This window comes from Pollachius pollachius (assembly GCF_949987615.1).
Source record: "Pollachius pollachius genome assembly, chromosome: 9".
Classification (NCBI taxonomy): domain Eukaryota; kingdom Metazoa; phylum Chordata; class Actinopteri; order Gadiformes; family Gadidae; genus Pollachius; species Pollachius pollachius.
This window is the reverse complement of record NC_136942.1, coordinates 7,709,990-7,732,443: the sequence shown is the minus strand read 5'-3', so window position 1 is coordinate 7,732,443 and position 22,454 is coordinate 7,709,990. Positions and strand designations below refer to the sequence as shown.

Genomic DNA, 22,454 nt, shown 5'->3' with positions numbered 1-22,454 from the left:
TTCTAAGGACATCACCATCAGCGAGTGGCGTGCGTAACGTCGTGCGATGCGCACGTCCGAGTGCCACGGCCAGACGTCGGTGGCGCTCCACAGAAGCGGCAGGGAAGAAGCGTGTTGCTCGGTGCAGGGCTCGCTTCTGAGGGGGGGTTTCTGCTCTCGAGACTCGAGTTAATCGGAATGATTCTCGACTCGTTGTTCCTCGCGGTTGATGAGCTGCTGATCGCGTTCGTCAAACGGCACCGTTTCATGTTGCAGAGCCAGGGTTTATTTTTTGCGTGAGTCTTGCACCGTATGCATGGCGCATCTGTAGCTCGTCCGCGGATTGTACGCTCATCGACCGTGCAGAAACCTCCTCCTTAAGTCTCACGTTTCCCTACGATGATCCCAGGAGCTGCCGCATCAATGTTACCCTCCGCGGAAGCTGCGAAACTGTACCAAACCAACTACGTCCGGAACTCCCGTGTGATTGGGCTGCTGTGGGCCATCTTCACGATCCTGCTAGGCATCGTCAACGTGACGATCTTCTCGCAGCCCTACTGGATCGGCGATGGCATGGACACGCCACAGGCCGGCTACTTCGGCCTCTTCCACTTCTGCACCGGGGATGGCATAGCCCGGGAGCTGACGTGCCAGGGGAGCTTCACCGAGTTCGCTGCCATCCCATCCACCGCGTTCAAGGCCGCCTCCTTCCTGATCGGCATGTCCATGATGCTGGTGGTGAGCTGCATCGGCTGCTTCAGCCTCTTCTTCCTGCTCAGCACCTCCACCGTGTTTAAGATCTGCGGCTGGATGCAGGCTGCGTCTGGTAAGTGCTTGTTGTTTTGTTGCCGGGTTAGACCTGTACGGCGTGTCCTTTGGTGATAAGATGAATGGCATCGTGTAGGCGTCTTTTTTGGGGGGATGTTTTTGGGGATGTTTTGACGCTGCTAGTGACTTGGCCGTTACTTGAGGCAGCTGTAGTGGACCGTAGCCAGGGCGACCGCTGTCCATGGTGCTGATGAGGGGTGCGGGTGTTTCTGGGTCTCCGCGAGACTCCCTCGCAGAAATTCATCACACTGTTTGAGCGTTTTTGTCTAAAAGCAATCAATGTGTTAATGATGAATGGCACTTTGAGTGCTGTGGTGAGCGGTTGTCATAAGTAGAAAAAATCGATGTGGGTCAAATGTTATCGTATGGGCTTACAACTCACAATACCAGACTGCGATAGCTCAATAACAGAAAACCTCTCCCTTCTCAGCTGTTTGTTATGCTGTAGTAGCTTATACACCTCGACATGACTTTAAAACCCTTCTGAGATATAAAAAAGATCACCTGTTCAAATAAAGGTTTTCAATGGCCTGCACACGGACATGTTTTCAGCTGAGGTGGCGAGATGTTTACACATGGTAGATCATACCTAAATGCATGATAAAGGTCACCTATACATGTGACCCGAATGTGTGGTCACCTGTTACACCTACTTCCTGGTGACCGGGACAAACAGAGAGGACAGGAGTATGTGCAACAGTCCAGCTTGATGATCTTGCTGGAATAAAGGTGTGAAGCCATTTGAGGAGAGCAGCGCTCGGCCATGTGGCTCCAGGTGCAACAGGAAGCCAAGGAGGAATGACACCGGCACCTGGACCGCTAATGAGCAGAGCTGCCTGGCTCTGTCCAACATCATTACACTTAGCTCAAGGTTAAACTCATGCTGCTGTCACTGCTGCTGCTACTGCTGACACCCCCAGTGGCAGTATCATCATAGCATCACCACTATCATCACCAATACTACTACTAGTATCACTACAACCAGCACCACCACTACTAACATCACTATCTTCACTATTACCACCGCCATCATCGCTAGTCTCGTCACTATCAACACTACTACAACCACTGTCATCACTAGCACCACCACTATGCTCACTAGTACCATCACTATCATCGTTTTTACTGGCACCAACCCCACCACATCCAAGGCCTCCACCACCACCACCACCACCTTCACCACCACCACCACCACCACCACCACCTTCACCACCACCACCACCACCACCTTCACGTCCAGCTCCATCCCCACCACCACCACCACCACCACCACCACCACCACCACCACCACCACCACCTTCACGTCCAGCTCCACCACCACCACCACCACCACCACCACCCCCACCACCACCACCACCTTCACGTCCAGCTCCATCCCCACCACCACCACCACCACCACCACCACCTTCACCTCCACCTCCACCACCACCACCACCACCACCTTCACCTCCAGCTCCATCCCCACCACCACCACCGACAACCACAGAGGCAAATGCAAAAATAGAAAGCGGAGAGAGGGTGTGTCAGGGAGGGTGAGATTGAGAGTAAGAGACACAGAGACAGAGTGACGGAGAGGGAACATGAAGATGAGATGGGGAATGAGACACAGGGTGAGACAGACAGACAGACAGAGGGTGCTACAAAGGGAGACAGAGGTTGTGAAGGAGTGAGATAGAGGGCAAGAGAGATGGATAAATAAAAAATAAAGAAACACAATTTCCTTGGCAAAGGTCCGACTAATGTCTTCATTGCAATTAATGAGACTGAAATCCTTTTTGTGCCCATTTTCCAAGGCTAGCATTTTCAGATTAGACGTTTTCAAAAGGCACAGCTTTGTGTTGGTGGAAATCGCTGGTGCTTGCTTTTCAAGGCCAATACGGAGGAAGAAAGAAGCATTGTGGTGCATTTTTATCTACCAACTCATTCTCTGCCTTACTTACTACTACTTACCTAGGTTGTTTTTTTTCAACTCTCGCCTGGTGTTGTGATTTTCATCATACTGAATGGTTAATTAGTTTGTTGTTGTTGTCTGACAGTATCACAGCTTCTACACGGATATGCTTTCATGTCGGAATGTGTACGTGCCTTCAAGAGGCGCTCACAACACAAACTCAATGGCAGGGGCATGAGCCATGTTACTTGAACAGAATGAATGTCCCACACTTTTAAGATAAATCTGCCTCCATGAATCCCATTGAACAGCGTGTAAACACGGTTGTAAACAGACGCTCATCAGCCCATATTGCACACAGAGAGCGAGATCAGCAAAGGCTAGTTAGAGTCAGCATTGCAAGCATACGCCCACGCACGAACACACACACGCACACACTCAATTGCACGCTCGCATACACACATACACATACACAAACACACACGCACACACGCACACACACTCCCTGGTATGCAGTTTCCAGGGGAAACCAGGGTAAAGCCGCTGAATATTTGATGAGGGACGACCCCACTAGGAACACATGCGCTAGAAGCTCTCAAAATGTCTACCGTAGGGGAAGGTACTCTTGGGATCTTTCACCCTGCCTCACTCTCACAATTCAATGGAGCTGTGTCACGCAACAACACATCTGCTCCCGCGTGTGTGTGTATGGGTGTGTGTGTGTTTGTGTATGTTTTGGTTTTTTGTGTGTTTTTGTGTTAATGAACGACAATCTGGCATTGTCATATTTTCTCTGTCGCTTTTGTTTTTCTGTTGTCGTTGTTATACGCAACGCTCTCTTTCAACTCCTACTCGACTTGTGACTTGTGATGTGGAACTTACAAGCTCTGCCTTTTCAAAACTATTTTTCAACCACATTTCTTTCTTCTTAAAGAGTGCAGTATGTGCTTATCCTTTTATCCCATCCCCTCTCTCTCTGTCTTTCTGTTTCCCCCCAGCTCCTTCTTAGCCCTTCCGTTCACAGTCGGTGAGGCCAATTAACAGAGAGAAACACAAAACCAACCTTAGCACTGCCCTGAGAGGCACTACTAGGTCATCCATAATTACTCCTCCATTTTATCACCCTCCAGGCAGATCTTCATTCATGGTGCGTCCAGATTGGGTGTGTGTGTGTGTGTGTGTGTGTGTGTGTGTGTGTGTGTGTGTGTGTGTTTGTGTATGCGTGCGTGCGTGTGTGTCTGTGTGTGTGTGTGTGTGTGTGTGTGTCTGTGTGTGCGTGCGTGCTGCCTAACAACTTTAGGTTAAGATGACTGCTAATAGATGTAATGTGGGACATTAAAATGTGTGCAATACAGTGGTCCTATTTTACTTATCCAGGTTGGTCTTTCCTATCTGTCTAATGGAATTCAATGTTTTTCTCTGAAAGACCAAAACATTTGTAATGTTAATGGAAACAGTTAATGAGAAAGCTACTTGATTTAAAAAGGCAAGGCAAGGCAAGGCAACTTTATTTATATAGCACTTTTCATACACAAGGCAGACTCAAAGTGCTTCACATATAAACATTGTCATACAATAAAATAAAATAATAGATAAGTAAAAGAAAACATATGCAAAGAAATGAGTAAAATAGAAAGTGCAATGTATTTAAGATCAGATCAACAGTCTCTGGTACCCAAGTCGGGACTCCAACCCGACCTAAAGGAACTTGGTCCTTTCTCTGGGACTCCAACCCGACCTAAAGGAACTTGGTCCTTTCTTTGGGACTCCAACCCGACCTAAAGGAACTTGGTCCTTTCTCTGGGACTCCAACCCGACCTAAAGGAACTTGGTCCATTCTCTGGGACTCCAACCCGACCTAAAGGAACTTGGTCCATTCTCTGGGACTCCAACCCGACCTAAAGGAACTTGGTCCTTTCTCTGGGACTCCAACCCGACCTTAAGGAACTTGGTCCTTTCTCTGGGACTCCAACCCGACCTAAAGGAACTTGGTCCTTCCTCTGGGACTCCAACCCGACCTAAAGGAACTTGGTCCTTTCTCTGGGACTACAACCCAGATTCTAGGACTCTAACCCAGACAGAACTTGGGTCTCAAACCCTTATCCTTTCTCTCTGTTATCAGATCATGTATCTTTCTGGTAAAAATAGAAAATAAAGGGAAAGTTAAAAAGGCATTTTAGTAATAAAATAGAAAATAAAGTCAAAGTTAAAAAAGCTTATAGTAACTAAATCCTGCATTCCCATGCTTCGTGTTTACTCTGGGGATAATTAACAGATTGGTCTCAGAAGATCTTGGTGGTCTAGAAGGCTTATGTAGTGGAAGCATATCAGTTAAATATTTTGGGCCTAAAGCATGTAGGGATTTAGAGGTTAGCAACATGATTTTAAAATCAATTCTCTGACCTACATGAAGCCAATGTAACGATTTAAGAATTGGTGTAATATGTTCAAATTTTTTGGTCTTTGTTAGAACTCTAGCAGCAGCATTCTGAACAAGCTGAAGCTTCCTTAGAGTTTCTTTTGGGAGGCCTGTAAGGAGACCATTGCAGTAAGAGACATGAGCCCTCTAAGTCTTGCTGCATTTTTAAGGTGATAATATGCAGATTTTGTAACTGATTTGATGTGACTGTGGAAATGTAAATCTGAATCCATGATAACCGGTAGATTTCTGGCTTTGATTGAGGTTTTCAGGGACAGAGAGTGAAGGTGTTGGGTTACTTTAAGCCTTTCCGTTTTAGCACCAAATACAATTATCTCTGTTTTGTCCTCATTTAGTCTAAGGAAATTTCGGCACATCCAGTCTTTCACTTGCTCAATGCACTGGCACAGCAGATCTATGGGTCATTTGGTGATAGCGATACATAGATTTGCGTGTCAACAGCATAGCAATATTGTTATTTTGCCCTAGTGGGATTTGCCCTAGTGGGAGCATGTAGATGTTGAAAAAAGAGGGTCCTAAGATCGAACCTTGTGGGACTCCACATGTCACGTTGGTTGATTCTGATACAAAGTCGCCAATGGAAACAAAGTAGTTCCTATTTTGTAGGTAGGACCTGAACCAATTTAAGACTGTGCCTGAAAGCCTCACCCAGTTTTCTAACCTGTCCAAAAGTATTGTATGATCTACAGTGTCGAATGCAGGACTGACGTCTGGTAGCATTAGTATTTAGGTTTTGCCAGAGTCTGTGTTAAGACGGATGTCGTTTACAACTTTATTAAGGGCGGTCTCAGTGCTGTGCATGGGTCGAAATCCTGATCTGTAGTTGTTAATAATAGAGGCATCTAGGCTCTGCTTTTTAAAAAGGGGTTTAATAACTGCAGTTTTCAAGGCTTTTGGGAAATTGCCTGACTGTAGAGAGTTGTTAAAAAAAGCAACACTTATGCTAATTTGGGCAACTTGATGTTTTTTTTATGCATATATTTGGATGACATGTCTCAAATGAGAATCAGTAACACATTTTGAATCATTCAACTTTATTTAACGGAGCATGGGTTAAAGGCCTATTTGCTAGTTTGTTGAACCGTGGGCCCTTCTGTTTCAGTGCATGCTCTGCATAATCAGGGCCCCTAATTAGACACACTAGCTGTGTTTGAAATCGTACCTATTCACTCACTCACTATTCCTTATATAGTGTTTATGATATAGTGAACTATATAGGGAACGAACAAATGGGAATTCGGAGACTACGCTAAACATTTCTAAACGTTATTTGCGTCAGTAAATGACATTTAGAAAACATGACAGTATTGCATTGAGGTATACGGGAGGTATACGTTCCCTGGTGCTATTTTGCAGTTTCAGAAAACAATTCCGCCGCAAACCAGGAAATACCTGGTTTAAAGTCAGTGGTGCGTTGTTCAGATGCTATTTTAAGGGCGCATGCATAATGTTGCTTGTGCACCTTGCGCATACACTTTGCTTCTCTCATCTACCTAGCTACCACACATTCTTGGTAAATTATTTGGGAAAGAACAGCTGATACAGCGGTAATAAGTTGTACTTTTAAATCAATACATCTGCAAACACCATACAGCAAACACATATTTTCTTGACACAGACATCGTGTACAAGCCCATAACTTTTAGGATTGATGAGTATTTGATCGTGAGAAAACATTGTTTGTATTTGTATTTCTGAAGTTGTGGAAGAAAACGCTATTCCATGTGTGAATTAGGCCATATTGTTTGGCCATAAACTGAGCCATTTGAAGTTTGAAATTCATGTGGTCATGCAGACTGCAAACAAGCTGTCAAAATATCAACTCGTCAGATTCAAATGCGCTCATGGCTCTTAAAGGGGATTGGAGATGGCACTCTCATTGGTTTATTGCACGTTATGCCCAAACCACACCTACAGGTAATAAGGCTACTTCAGAGCAACCCTTTTTAGATTTGCGCCAGGCGCAAGAGTCATTTATGCGCTGGTAAAATAGCAACATCGGCATAGAACCGCCCACAAAGCTACTTGCGCTTGGATAAAATAGGGCCCTTACTGTATCTATCTGTCTACAAACACTCTCTCTCACTCACTCTCACTCTCTCTCTCTCTTACACACACACACTCTCTCTTTATCTCCATCTGTTTTCTCACTGACAGTATCGCATCCTTTCACCACCACTTCCTGGTGGTGGAATAAAGGAAGACCACTGTCTATCTCTATTTCTCAAACACTCTCTCACTCACATTCTCTCTCTCACTCTCACACTCTCTCTCACTTACTGTATCTCTCTCTACAAACACTTTCTAACTCTCATTCTCTCTCCCCCCCCTCTCACTCTCTCTCTCTCTCTCTCTCTCTCTCTCTCTCACACACACAAACTCTCTTTATCTCTGTCTGTTCTCTCACTGACATTATCGCCTCCTTTCACCACCACTTGCATCTCGTCTCGCGCTCCATTAGTTCTGCTGAGAGGTGTGTTTTTAAGGGGCATCAAAGCCAAGTGGAGAGCAGAGGCTATGGATAGTGCCCAGATAGTACCCTCACACACTTTTTCAGGTCTAACTGCACTTCAGTGCCATCCTTCTGAAAGCTGAATCAGGGGGATTTCTGTATATTGATTAATGCTTTTTAGTAGTGTGTGTGTGTATGTGTGTGTGTGTGTGTTTGTCTGACTGTCTGTGTGTGTGTGTGTGTGTATGTGTGTGTGTGTGTGTGTGTGTGTGTGTGTTTGTGTGTGTGCGTTTGCGTGTCTGTGTGTGTGAGCTTGTGTGTGTGTGTGTTTTTGTGTGTGTGTGTGTGTGTGTGTGTGTGTTTGTGTGTGTGTGTGTGGGTGTGTGTGTTCAAATTCATTCATGTGCACATCAGCGTGAGGGAAGCTTTATGGCTGTTTTTCCTTGTATTGTAACTTCAATGAGTGAATACTTTAACCTTTATGTCTTTTTTCCTTTTCATGCCATCTTGTGACTGAGTCAGATTGTGTAAAAGTGACATAACTTGGCACATTTCACAGGAAAAAGGTTAATGCATTCACATATTTTGCCTGCTCAGACGGCGGTTGTGTCGTATCGACTGTAATGACAAGCTGTAGCATAGCATAGCCGTTCTGATGACTCTGCAGGCCATTACCAGCTCGTCTTTGTACAAATTCTGACCTGAAGTTTTGATTTTCCTTCAGTTCTGTTTAATATCAGCGGAGGCCTTTCAGACACCGACCTTGAAAAGACATGAAAATGTTTGACTCGTTTTGAATGATAATGAGGCAAGAGAGGAGGACTTAACATTTGAGGCGAAAGGGATCATCATCTCCCACACAATATCACACTGACCTTCAACAAGCACGCCAGTTCACAGAGGTAGAAAAATAATTCACTTGCAGAGGGATTGTGTTTTGTCAGTATGAGAGTGCACACAGACAAGTAAAATGCCACAAACATGTCATCAATTTTCCAACATGTTTAGGAATAACCATTGTAAGAATAAATCATTTTGCGAGAAAACTACAAAAACCTCATGAATATCACTGTTTATGTGCAGACACATAACCATGAGGTTATGTTTTTGTTTGTTCCAACTCATCCACAACTTCCCTAAACATGTGTGCATAAAGTCTGCAGTGACCCCACTAATCAACCTGTATCTCTGTGGAAAGCAGCCAGGACACAGCAGCAGTTTGAACTGTTTTAATCCCATCGGTATGCTCACCTACTGTTGGAACAGTGCCACTGGATGGGAATGTGCTGCCCGCTAATTATATGTATATATATATATATATTTCTTTTTTTCCAGGAAATCAAATGAAATGGATCACTGATCCATAGCCCATTAATCCAAACCAGATTGGATGATATATATATCGGATTATATTATAACCTGAATTATTGTACTTCTCTTGTGTTTCTGTGCCCCACGATTTTCTATATGTGTGTTTTCCTCTTTCTGTCGTTCATCTTCCTATTTTTATAATATATATATTTTAATTCCCAACTAATTAGCAGGCGTTTGCATATATTAAGATTCATCAAGATACAGGTCATTAAAAAACAAAGGGGCATCCTGCTCAAGAAGAGGGCTTACACTTCCGACAATGGGGATAAAACCCGGACACAGTTGGAACTCGGGCACCCCACAGCCACTCCAATATCCTGTCCCTGCCTCTCCGTCCTCCGGTATGGCCCACAGCGTTTGATCGCTAACCGAAATGGACAAAATATAAATGGAAGCATTAGGGTGTTAACAACCTGTCGTCTCGTTTGACGACTAATTACAGTGGGGAACATGCAGGTGAGACAGAAGGCAGCTCGCCCTGCTGTTCGCCGCCCTGCCAACACCTCAGGCGGGGGAGAGGGCGGCGATGTTGTGACGGTTCATTTGCACCTTTTTAACACTTTTAACACATCCCGTGTTTATGAGTTTATAAATAGCCACACTCGTACTGTTCACCACCGAGACCAGAATCAATGCTTTTAATGGTGTGTGGTTAAGAGCTTGAGTGCATTCAGAATATCGATTGTTCGGGGGTGTTGTGTGGATGTTATGACCAGTACTGTAAAGTGAACGAGAGGTGAAACGCTACCGAAGCCATTATTGCTCTCTGGGGGGTCTTCCTGATGCCTTTACCAGTCCTGTTGGGTCTGGACCACCAATTGGCCGCAGTCTAGAGCCTCGGTCTTAGAAGTGGCCTCAAGTAGACGGGAACAGAGGCTGGTGTATCCCACGGACGAAGATGATGGACGATGAAGGCAACAACAAGGACGCTGTGACCCAAAACTGTAACTTACAAGGGTCAGTGAGGGAAAGAGAAAGACAGAGAGAGAGAGAGAGAGAGAGAGAGAGAGAGAGAGAGAGAGAGAGAGAGAGAGAGAGAGAGAGAGAGAGAGAGAGAGAGAGAGAGAGAGAGAGAGAGAGAGAGAGAGAGAGAGAGAGAGAGAGAGAGAGTGCAAATGCAAATGCATATGCCGACATTAATTACATTCTAGCAGTGTCGGCATGCACCTCTTGGATCATGCATGCACAACACTAACTTTGCATACATCTATACATCTATCATTCATTTCCTAAGGGGCAGAGCAGCGCGTGCCCTTACTTAACTTCCCCCCCCCCCCTACGCAACACATTCACATTCAGACAGAGCCCTGGCCCGTTCGGCTGTTCCAGGCGACAACCTTCTTTTCTGTGTTTCATTTCGCTCTTCTCAATATAATCGCTCATCAATATTCAGCGTCCTCGGCCAGCAGGGCTCTGTTATTCCGAGGCGCTGCACCCCTTTGGCCGACGGCGAGCCAGCCCCTCGCCGGGCCCGACGCGCTCACAGAGAGCCTCAAAGGCTGCTTTTGATCCCCAAGCACGGCCACGGCCAATCCTCGTCCTCGCTCAAGGTAGGGGGGGCATGGGGGGGATAGGAGGGGGGTGCATCTGTGCTCTGTTACATAAGCCCCCCCCCCCCCCCCCCCTGCCCCCACCAAGACCCCCACAAACCCCCACGCCCGGTTTCAACGGTTCCTCCGCTCAGCTGTGCTGTGCTCACTGCGGTCCACCCCTCACCCCCACCTCCCCTCTCACCCCTCCACCTCCCACCTCCCCCCCGCCACCCTCTGTACACCCACCTATGCACTCCTCCCCCCTCCCCCACACCATCAACCCCAGGACCCTTTGTTCACCCACCTAGGAACCTCTCACCCCTCTCCCTCACCCCACCATCACCCTACCACCCTGTATACCTACCTATGCACACCCCCCTCCAGCCCTCACCCTATCATCACCCCTGCACCCTTTGTACACCCACCTATGCACCCCTCACCCCCACCTTCATCCCCAGGACCCTTTGTACACCCAACTATGCACCCCTACCCCCCTCACCATCACCCTCACCACCTTTTGTACATCCACCAATACACCCTCCACCTCCTTTTCCTTTAACCTCTACTGTCAGAGGGGGAGCGGTGTGATCAACCCAGCGCAGCGCTGTGTTCCCTTCAACCCTTTGGTCCTTCGCAGCGCCCCCCCCCCCCCCCCCCCCCCAGCCCAGCCACTCTGCTCCACAGACACATGTTGAGCCCGGATAAGGGGGGTTGTCATTGTGATGGTGTTGAGGTGTGAGTGAATGTCTCGCCGCAATGTGTTTTCAAACCCCAGCGAAGCGCGCTCGCTAATGATATGAATGCTGATGAAGGGGTGGGTTTAATTAGGCTTGTGCTGATATGAGGGCGAGCAAGAGAGAGAGCGGGAGCGAGAGAGATAGAGCGAGCGGGATAGAGTGATAGAGAGACAGAGTGAGATACAGAGAGAGAGAGAGAGATAGATAGAAAGAGTGATAGAGAGAGGGAGAGAGATAGAGAGTCAGAGAGAGAGATAGAAAGAGTGATAGAGAGAGAGAGAGAGAGCGAGAGAGTCAGAGACAGAGAGAGAGTGAGAGCGAGATTGGGTGTTGCTCTATTTAACCCCGCGCTGGAGACAGAGGCTGCTGTGCCCTGCCTCACTTTCGGTTCTTATTACCAGTTTCATATCAGAGGAGGAGGTCTTCCTACATCCCATAAAACTCAGTATGCCGGAGTAGCATACTGCTTTAGCTGCAGGGATACTGGTTTGGAACAAGACAAAAAAAAGTTTCTCGTAAGTGTGAAATGTTTGAAAGATTTCTGTAACGCTTCCAAGAAGTTCCACTGGCACCGGGGAACAACAGAAGGGTGATGAAGTAAGACATCCCTGTTCTCCTGCAACACTCTGCTGGCTCTGATAGGTAGGCTGCTGTGGATCCCAGGGCAGGAAATAGCTGCTGAGGGTGTTGACAAAAGAGAGGCCCCCGACCGGTTAGATACTCGGGGCTCTCAGCCTTGTATCCAGTTGGGGGCCCCATAGGACCAGGAATAGAACGGGACAGGGAGACAGCTCATGATCTCCTCTAGCTCGGAGTGCAGCTCTCGTATCGCGGGGCAGATGGCTGAGATCTGAAGTTCGGAAAAGTCTGACGTTTTCTAGCACTCTACACACCCTCCCCCCCAACACACACACCTGCAGCGCTGATACTTTTGACATCTTTGTTTATTTCTCTCTTTATATTTCAAACAGCCGCGCTGAGGTGGTGGTTGCTGTCCACAAATGTCTGGAAGGCAGTGCATGGATCATGGGTGGAGCTGTGTAGATTCTCCCTGGTTCAACACAATTTGTGGGATTGTCAAGGTTTAAATGACAGCTATTTAGTTATTGCTTAATGTTTCGGTTGTTGTGAGTTTTATGTTATTTTCAGCACTATTTCTATTCCCTTCCTTCTCTGTTTGTATTGGTGACATCTTGTATATTTGTTTTTTCCAAGTTTCCTTCTTTTTAACTATTCTGACTAAAACTCACCTTTCTACATGCCAATAATATCACTTCCACTGTTAAAAGGGTGCTTTCACTGTACCCATTACAAGTTGAAACCTAACAATCAGATTATTGACTGCGTTCAACAGCATGGTGCACATTGTATGGTCTCATTCGTCTCAGCACTATGAGGGACATTGCCTCGACTCTCAAGTCTAAGTGGTAAGACTGCGGTCCTGTCGGGTAGCTGTGGATATGAATCTTAATTGCCCAGTGTGTGAACTCTATAGCCTGCCTCTCTTCACAAGAGCCAGTGTGTGGATGTTGAACAACACACCAGGCAATGAACACCATTAGATGTAATTTTCTCATTACGGCCGCTCATCATAATCATAATCATTATAATTTGAAAGATAGAACAAAGACTGTGTCTGTATGAACCAGGGAAATATCTCAGCTAGACGTTAGGTAGCATGTGAACAGATCTGGATACAAATCTAATGACAGGTTTCTCAATTAAAAAAGATTGCTTGCTGGATGCAGGTCTAAGCAAAGCAGAAACCTAGTCTGGTGTCAAACCCTAACAGGCTGTTATTTTTTAACAGAAAAAGACCATGTCTTGCCTGACAACCAGAAATCAGTCCTGTGGATAGCAAGGTGTTCTGGAAGTCAGCCCTTTTGTTTTTAATGAGCTGGAAATTTCTGTGTGCTGAAGCAAGATTAATGACGTCTTCCTTTCTTGCAGAACACCAGAGTCTTAATTACACGTTTCCAGCCTGTAGGGTCCGTGCGCTTCCTTTGATCCGCTCAAGTAACAAGGATGGTGCGGATTTCATTGAAAAGCACTTGAAGCTAACTTCGTAACTCGTGGTGGAGTGACACACACACAACCTTGAGGTCAAGAAGATGATAGTACAATACAAATATAAATATAGCATGGTCATTCAAATTAGCTGTTGCATGGCCATCTTCAGACAGAAATCAGGAATCTTTGTTTCTGATTGTAAGCATTTTGCTGCTACTCTCTTGAGGAGACTGAGGAGTCCACACACATATTATTGAAATGGGTCTTTATTTGGGTTCAAAGTCCAGATGGCTCGAAGCTGAATAATCCCCAGTTTGGGTATCATCTGTTGACACCTCAGACCCAAATCCTTCCCTTCTCAACTAACAACATTGACCAAGGCCGTGTGTGTGTCCATGTGCCTGTGTGTGTGTGCATGTGTGTCTGTGTCTGTGTTTGTATTTGTGTGTGTGTGTGTGTGTGTGTGTGTGTGTGTGTGTGTGTGTGTGTGTATCCGTGTGTGTTTGATTTCTGTTTTGCAGCTGGAAAGTGGGTGCTAAAGGTCTTGCCTACCTGGTGGAAGACACACACACACACACACACACACACACACACACACACACACACACACACACACACACACACACACACACACACACACACACACACATGCACAGGTCTCTTCATCAGGCTGTTCTTTCTGAATAAATAGAACTATGTATAGTGCATAAATAAATCATCTGTGGCTGGAAGTTGTAGAATTGTAGATAAATTCTCAATCTATATCCGGTCCTGTTCATTACAAGTAACACTAGGTTAATATGCTGACCTTCATCATAAGTTTTGTGTGTGGAGAGCAAAATGGGAGCTGTAGGTTGGTTTGCTTTGGCACGCACCATCTGCCCCCTGGTGGTCAGATATCAAGTAATACTGCTTTTGACCTATGATTGACAGGTGCCCTACATGGCCTTATAATGGTAATGACCGTGGGGAATACTGACGGAGGCTCCATCATATAACCATGATCCATGGCGCTCCACGCTTGGTGAAATAGAGAGAGATGATGAAGGTCTGTCTTATTCACAGATGCATTATTCATGCATAGCTTCTCCCAGGCAATTCAGAGCTTCCAAACAGCAACCTTTAAGTAAAAGGTCAGCAGATTTTCTACCTCTGAAACTCACCTGACTCCCCTTACTTATCCTGCATATTCTGCGGGCAATTACGTGTTCACGCCATTACCTACGGTGGAGAGGAAAGGAGGCCAGATTGGCCTCCTAGACTCTTATTCAGTTTTTTATCAGAGTCGCACCAGGGGCCTTTTAGATATCAGAGTGGTTTACTGAACATAAGCCAGGGACCGTTTTTATGGGCCCATGAAGCAGTATAAAATGGGTTCATTTGTGTTTGTTTATTTCATTGACTTACTGGGTCCTCCTAATAAAAATTAATCTGCCTCATACTGGAGGTCCTTGCACTGGAGGTCAGGCGATTCAGCTGAGGCTTTGACCTAACATGGTTAAACTGTAATGGAGGATCACCGGTCATTAGCCTTACAGCTCTATCACCTTGAGGTTCAAAGCCAACTATCTATCGATGTCCATTCATTTGGATGCGTAATTAAACAAGCAAACTACTGATATAAGCAACTTGTCTTGCGAGAATGCTGGAAAGGTAGAGAATGAAGGGAGTGGAATCTGTAAAGTGTTATTTCTGTGTCATAATGACACTTGACACCTGGTCTGAATCCCCACCAAATCTCACCAAGTAAAAAGCATTGCACAATCAATGTCAGCAACACAAAAACATGGTGGCTATTGCTAAAAAACTTCCCCAAATACCCAAGCCTAGATATGGCAGTGGTTTCTTTCTAGTCACTGTTGTTCCTTGTGACTTTTCTCTTCATAAATTCACACTTGACGTTGTTGCAGCATCGCAGCTTTTTATGACGAACCATGTGCAATAGGGACGTCTTTATTTTAGTTAGCGCCAACACCTTTTCCAACAACACAGTTCGGGTTTGAAGAACACTAAACTATACATATTCATAAGAGGCCCTGCTGGGATGAACACTAGACACTGCACACAAAACTCACATCTGGCCTTTTCTGTTTCAGTCGTCCTGTTGAACAACCACTGTCAACTCAGCTGTGTGAGCTTATACACCGGAGAGGTGGTTAGCTAGTAAACACTCTAAACACAGGGTTGTTAATTATCACCAAGAAGACCCAGGATGGTTCTCAACACATCCACCAGTGGACCAATGCTGCACTAAGGCGCGGTGTATGCATTGGTTTTGACACCAGCTGGTGGTGGGGATCCTGCTGTGCACTATAGAGATACTTATGCCTTTCGAGGTTCAAGTGCCTGCTAAATATTTCCCTTTATCAGCAATGCGATCGTAAGCAATGAGTCGTGGAGAAGGGATTGCTACTCTTGACACATTTGTTTCTATATAGGTCAATATATGTACATTTTGTGTGTTTGTGTGTTTGAATGTGTCTGTGTGTGTCCGTGTGTGTTTGTATGCGTGCAGCAGGGACAGGTCCCCTATGCATTTGAGGGATTTTAATATGTGTGCATGCAAAATTCTGTTTGTCAGAGGGAAAGAGAGCAAGTGGAAATTGGAACCACACAGGAATATGGAAGCAGAAAAAAATGCTAATCCTATTTCATGCCTCCTTAGATGTGCAGCAGCGGAGAGAGTGATGGGAAGACCAAGGTTATCTTGGCTGCAAAGAGAGAGTCCCGCACACGCACACACGCATAGACACAACTAAACACACACAGACACACGCACACACAGACACACAAACACATGCAGACCCACAGACAGACAGAAGCACACACACAGACACACATACGCAGACACAGTCACAAACACATTGTGCGCTTGCAAACCCACACTCACACACACGCACGCACGCACACACACACACACACACGCACATACACACACACACACACACACACACACACACACACACAAACACACAACCACATGTACATACTTGCATATCCACACACATTCAGCACAAATTCATTCGTATTCAAAGGCTGCGCTACGGTGCCTTTTTCTAGTTAGGCTCCAAAAAAAGACAGCGCTGGGAATACAAATGCTCAACAACATACCATCACATTACTGTGGGTAAAATGCTATCAGGAGATCCTCATGCCGTTGTGGAGCAGCTACAGAGCCGTGACTCGTGTCCAATCCAACGGGCACCGCTCAGCGTTGACACAGCCAATATCGGCACACAGGAGTCAGTCTGATGAAGCGTGCATTAACGGGATTCTTTTCAGGAAACTGAAAAGAATCGTGCTGAATACAAACCGCCGTGTCACAGGATTTTGGACCCCGTCCAACCCGGCGGCCAACCTTGTTCCTGCTGTGCCCTTTACACTGAATGAGTGTGTCTGTTTGTGTGTGTCTATGTGTATGTGTGTATTTGTATGTGTGTGTGTGTTTGCGTGTGTGTGTATGTTGGCTCACACTAGCTCTGCCAGGGGTTATGTGTGTGTTAATGTGTGTGTGTGTGTTTGGGAGTGTCTGTGTGTGTGTGTATGTGTGCGTGCGTGCGTGTGCATGCGTGTGTGCGTGTGTGTGTGTGTCTATATGTATGTGTGTATGTGTATGTGTGTGTGTGTTTGTGTGTGTGTGTTGGCTCACAATAGCTCTGCCAGAGGTTATGTGTGTGTGTGTTAATGCGTGTTTGTGTTTGGGTGTGTGTGGCTGTGTGTGTGTGTGTGTGTGTGTGTGTATGTGTGTGTGTGTTTGTGTGTGTGTGTTGGCTCACAATAGCTCTGTCAGGGGTTATGTGTGTTTGTGTTTGGGTGTGTGTGTGTGTGTGTGTGTGTGTGTGTGTGTGTGTGTGTGTGTGTGTGTGTGTGTGTCTATGCTCATGATGTTCATCCTGGTCCTGAGCCCTCCCCAAGGGGAAACAGGACCCCTTGGACTCCCCCACATGAACTTCCTGTCTTTCACCTTTTACTCACACCACTTTATATCGCTTCCATGTCCTCCTGTGTGGGCCTTTGGTGCCCTTCATACATACTGATGTCCACGGCCCAGTGAGCACCAGGCCAGGGAGAGCAGAGGAGGAAGAGCCAGATTACCTGTATTTCTATGATGAAGGGCGGTTGTTTTTCAGCAGGTTTATAAGTGGCGCTGCAGATTCGGTTGTTGGGATTGAGGACATCACGCCTTTTCCTTTTAACACCATCTAGTGATGTTTCCTTTGAGCAGGGCGGTTCAGAGGATGCAAACGTATACAGAGTTGCACCGACAACAACGGCTGTGTTCCATCACCCAGATGGGAATAAACACTTGTTAATGTAGCGCCTTTGTGTCAACACATATGCTCAACCATTCAGGGGCACACTTCAAACTGAACCCATTCATATCAAACATCAACATCAAACTGTTGTTTTTATTTAACGCTCACTGGACAACTAACAAGTAAAATATTTTAAGTTTCATTAATGCAATCCAGGTCTAATCCAATCCATTCACGTGTTCTGAATCCTGCCAGAAAAAAACACAAAGCCACAAATTTTGACTTTGTTCCTGCGACCGTGTAAAATTGACTTCTACACGGTTTGTTGTTAGTTGGCTATAGGGATGAACATTAAGCAATAGTTGGTATTCCAGGAAATGCTGAATAAGCCCCTGATGATGTCAGTGGATTTGGGGCAGCACTGGAGCAAAGACAGGAGCAGGTGCTGGCGGGCAGCTGTTTCTGTATGGCCCTGGATTCACTTCTGTAATGGACAGATGTGCCTCCCAGCCAATCCCAGGCCACGGTATTGGAAGATGGTGCTGGCTAGTACTTAGTTCTTTAGCCAGTTATTCCTATAGGGAATGTTGTGTGGCAGATGTTATATAATGTGCTGTATAATGTAGGGAGATTATTCCGTAGGTGTGCACTCTTTTCCCTCCCTTGTTCTCTCGCTCAATCTGCCCCACCTTCACTTTTATCAACCAGTTTACCCAACAGTTACTTCAAGGTAGCCTCTATTCCTTTTATTTATTCATTCTTCTCTTCTTTGTCACTTCCTCTGCCTCTATGTCTCTGACCCACCTGCTCTGGAACACTTTTCTTGTCTCCCCCCTCCTGTTTCCTCCCTCCTTTCTTCTCCCTCCTGTCTCCTTCATCCTGTCTCCTCCCTCCTGTCTCCTTCATCCTGTCTCCTCCCTCTTGTCTCCTCCCTCCTGTCTCCTCCCTCCTGTTTTCTCCCTAGTGTCTCCTCCCTCCTGTCTCCTCCCTCCTGTCTCCTCCCTGTGTCTCTTCCCTCTTGTCTCCTCCCTCCTGTGTCCTCCCCCTTGTCTCCTCCCTCCTATCTCCTCCCTCCTGTCCCCTCTCCTGTCTCCTCCCTCCTGTGTCCTCCCCCGTATCTACTCCCTCCTGTCTCCTCCCTCCTGTCTCCTCCCTCCTGTCTCCTCTCTCCTGTCCCCTCTCCTGTCTCCTCCCTCCTGTCCCCTCTCCTGTCTCCTCCCTCCTGTCCCCTCTCCTGTCTCCTCCCTCCTGTCCCCTCTCCTGTCTCCTCCCTCCTGTCTCCTCCCTCCTGTCCCCTCTCCTGTCTCCTCTCTCATGTCCCCTCTCCTGTCTCCTCCCTCCTGTCCCCTCTCCTGTCCCCTCCCTCCTGTCCCCTCCCTCCTGTCCCCTCTCCTGTCTCCTCCCTCCTGTCCCCTCTCCTGTCTCCTCCCTCTTGTCCCCTCTCCTGTCTCCTCCCTCCTATCCCCTCCTCCCTGTGGCTCCATGTATGATTCAGTCTGTTTAAAGCCTGTGTTGAGCCGGGGTCACGCAGCAGGCAGCTCGTCCTATAGAAATGCTTTCCTTACTATGCAGTGAAATAATTTATTCATGAGACGATAGAACTGTTGGTTAATGTATACAGTACAACTGGTAGTATACCTTTGAATCACTCAGCGAAAAACAGACATTGATACATGATATTTCCAGGAGCAAAATTCATTGAACATCAAGTCCATTCATCATTCTTGAGCCCCAGTCACTCTCTCTCTCTCTCTCTCTCTCTCTCTCTCTCCTTCTCTCTCACTGCACCATCACCTCACAGAGGAGAGGAGAACTTCACACACATTGAAGACGAAAGAGATTTCAGCCCTGGGGCCGAGAAAGAAATCGGAATAAGGGCGGCTGAATATTTAACGTGGAGCATACATAAAGGAAGGGGGAAGCCGATATGTTGAGAGCTGTGGGAAGACTGCAGACGCTCTCATCCGCTCAGGGGAAAGAACACCGTTGGCTTGGTACAGAGCAACAGCACACTGGCCATCGGGATCAGCTGGCGACCCAGCTATGGCAGAGAATAATGAATGCATGAACAGTGTTTCTAGGCCATTCGTATCCTCGCCCATTGGCTGAGGATGAGGGTCGCCTGCTGCCATAACAGCCCGATGTCTCTGATTACTGCTTATTTCCACACTTCTTCTTACTCCTCTCTGCCTCTCTGAGAGAGAGAGGGGGAGAGAAAGAAAGAGAGAGAGAGAGAGAGAGAGAGAGAGAGGGAGAGAGAGAGAGAGAGAGGGAGAGGCTTGACAATTTTTTAATGTATGCAAATATCACCATAGAGCGAACTCCAAGGGGAGGCAGATACGAGTGGACCGACCTTTAAAGCGCCTATAAAGCAATAACAGTCATACTTTCTCTCTGATTCCTTCAACAATCTGTCCCTGTTGCTCCACCTGTCCCACTCATTGATCGGGTTGCACTTATTCCTAAAAACACCTGTATGATAACCTTTCCTTTCCTTCCTCTATCGCTTCCTTCCTTTTCCCAACCCATCCTACCTTTCTTACTCCCTTCCTCCTTCTTTTTTGCCTTCTTCTTTCTGCGGTCATTCTTATCCTTTATTTTTCCTTCCTTCCTTCCTTCCTTCCTTCCTTCCTTCCTTCCTTCCTTCCTTCCTTCCTTCCTTCCATCCTTACTCCCTCCATCCATCCTACCTTCATTCCTTTTGTCTATCCTTCTTTTATGCCTCCTTCTCCCCTTCCTTCCTCCCCGCCTCCTCCCATCCTGCCTCCATCCCTTCCTTCCCTTCCCCTCCCTCCCTCCCCCCCTCCCTTTCTTCCATTCCCTCCTCCGTCCCCCACCCTCCCTCCTCCAGGTGTGTGTCTGGTGCTGGGCTGCATGATCTACCCGGACGGCTGGGACAGTGACGAGGTGCGGAAGATGTGCGGCGAGCAGACCGACAAGTACAGCCTGGGCGCCTGCTCGGTGCGCTGGGCCTACATCATGGCCATCATGGGCATCCTCAACGCGCTCATCCTGTCCTTCCTCGCCTTCGTCCTGGGCAACCGGCAGGACGGCCTGATGAGTGAGGAGCTGCTGGCCGAGAGCAAGGGTGAGCAGGGGTTGATTTGGTATGGCCGTGGGTTAATGGACTGTCCCGCTGAGTCCACGGTGAAGTGGGACTGAATCATGGTCATTAAGCCACATGTGCACAGTGTGTAATTAGTGGAGCGCTTGTTTAATTGAGTGAGCCGTTGAGCGGATGATTGTAGATGGCTGAAGCTGATGTCGTTTGGGGTAATGATTTGTCTCTTTGTTAATAGTGTGAAGAGTATTTTTGTATGTAGGAGAACATGTGTTGTTTTAGAAGCCTCTGTACATCATGAATGTATTTGAGGTCACATTTGTGTAAAAATATGTAATTAAGTTCATCCCTTTGGGGAAGTGGTTGTAGAAATGGTCAAACAAGTGAGACTAAAAGAGAGGTTGAATGGGTTGAACATAAGCAGTGTAATGGAATGCATCACAACCGTATCAGAGTTTTATGGTATATAGTTCTTCAAAAAGCACCCTCCAAAAAGAACCAACAAAATCGCCTTTCTTTTTAAATAAAAATTTAACAATTGTTAAAAACAACTTCAAAAGTGCTTCAAAGGTAATTAACAACACAAAAGGGATCTTATTTACTATTATACTATTAGTAGTATTGTTATATTATATTATATTTCTCGATAGATTATTCGTTTATTCTTACACCCTCTACTGGCCATTATACGTACTACAACCAGCGGCGCTGAATGCTGAGCGCTACAGATAGTACCGAGAAGATGTCTCTAAAAATAGCATGACCTTGAACGCCGATCTTTTAAACCGTTTCTAACTTTTTTCTGTATTCACAGAAGCAGGAAATGCCTAAATGTATTCATGGGTGAGTAATATTAATTGGATAAATACTTAAAATCTTCCTAAAAATGAATGCATAATTAAACATACAATCATAGACATTTTGAAAAAATACATAATTTCTTCTATTTCCTCTTCCCTGATACTGATAGGCTCTCTACGCCCCAGTTCCTCCACACCCCCCACCAGAAGAAGGAGGTTGCACTGGGCTGTAGAAGAGAAGAAAACAGGTGCATCAACCAGCTATTCCACCTACCAACCAACCAGCCAGCCAGCCAGCCAGCCAGCCAGCCAGCTTGCCTCTTACACCGACTGTACCAACTAATGAAATTATCCAATGTAACCAGTTCATCTAAAGACATTGCTCTCGCCACCAATTCATTCATTTCCTGGCTTCGTCCCCAGCACTTCCACAGAGCCCATAACCCTGGGAACACTACCTGAGTCTGCAGAGCTAACCCCTTGCGTAACACAGTGTAAAGGTTGTGGTGAGGGCATGAAGGACTGTGAAAGTCCTATTGAGGTGTGTAGGCTGCCCACTACCTTTGTGAAATGTAAAAATGGTTAATGGGTAGATGCACAGCAGAGAGAAAAAAAAATAAACAAAGACATCTACACAAGCTAGGATGGACATTAACATGCATGCATGTTCACACAGGCACAAACCGGTACCCATACACAGACACACAGACTCATAGATACAGACACACAAACACACACACACACACGCATGCACGCACGCACGCACACACACACACACACACACACACACACACACACACACACACACACACAGAAACACACACACACACACACAGAAACACACACACACAAAATCAGTAAACATATTTATAAATATTCCACTAAGTTAGATATGTGTATCACTTGTGTATGTGTTCTGTTTTATTTGTGAACAGAGGAAAGATTTTATCCCATTTAATATTGGGTTGGTGTGTAACTCTGTTGTCTTTTATATGTATAATTATGATGATGAAGGTTTATTCTTCTTCTTTAGCTTATATCACGCATTGTTTCGCTCTTGAGTTAGAAGGAGAAAATATACTGTCAACAGTTTT

At 46.2% G+C, this 22,454-nt stretch overlaps 1 protein-coding gene across 1 annotated transcript; it reads left to right on the top strand.

The window, feature by feature from the left end:
• Window positions 1-378: 378 nt before the first annotated feature.
• On the top strand, window positions 379-21,593 carry LOC307080163 (LHFPL tetraspan subfamily member 3 protein-like; the record flags this gene model as incomplete). Its single annotated transcript, XM_079742795.1, has 3 exons — window positions 379-805; window positions 20,351-20,587; window positions 21,568-21,593. The coding sequence occupies 3 exons, from the start codon at window positions 379-381 to the stop codon at window positions 21,591-21,593; spliced, it is 690 nt and encodes a 229-aa protein (XP_079598921.1).
• Window positions 21,594-22,454: the final 861 nt, after the last annotated feature.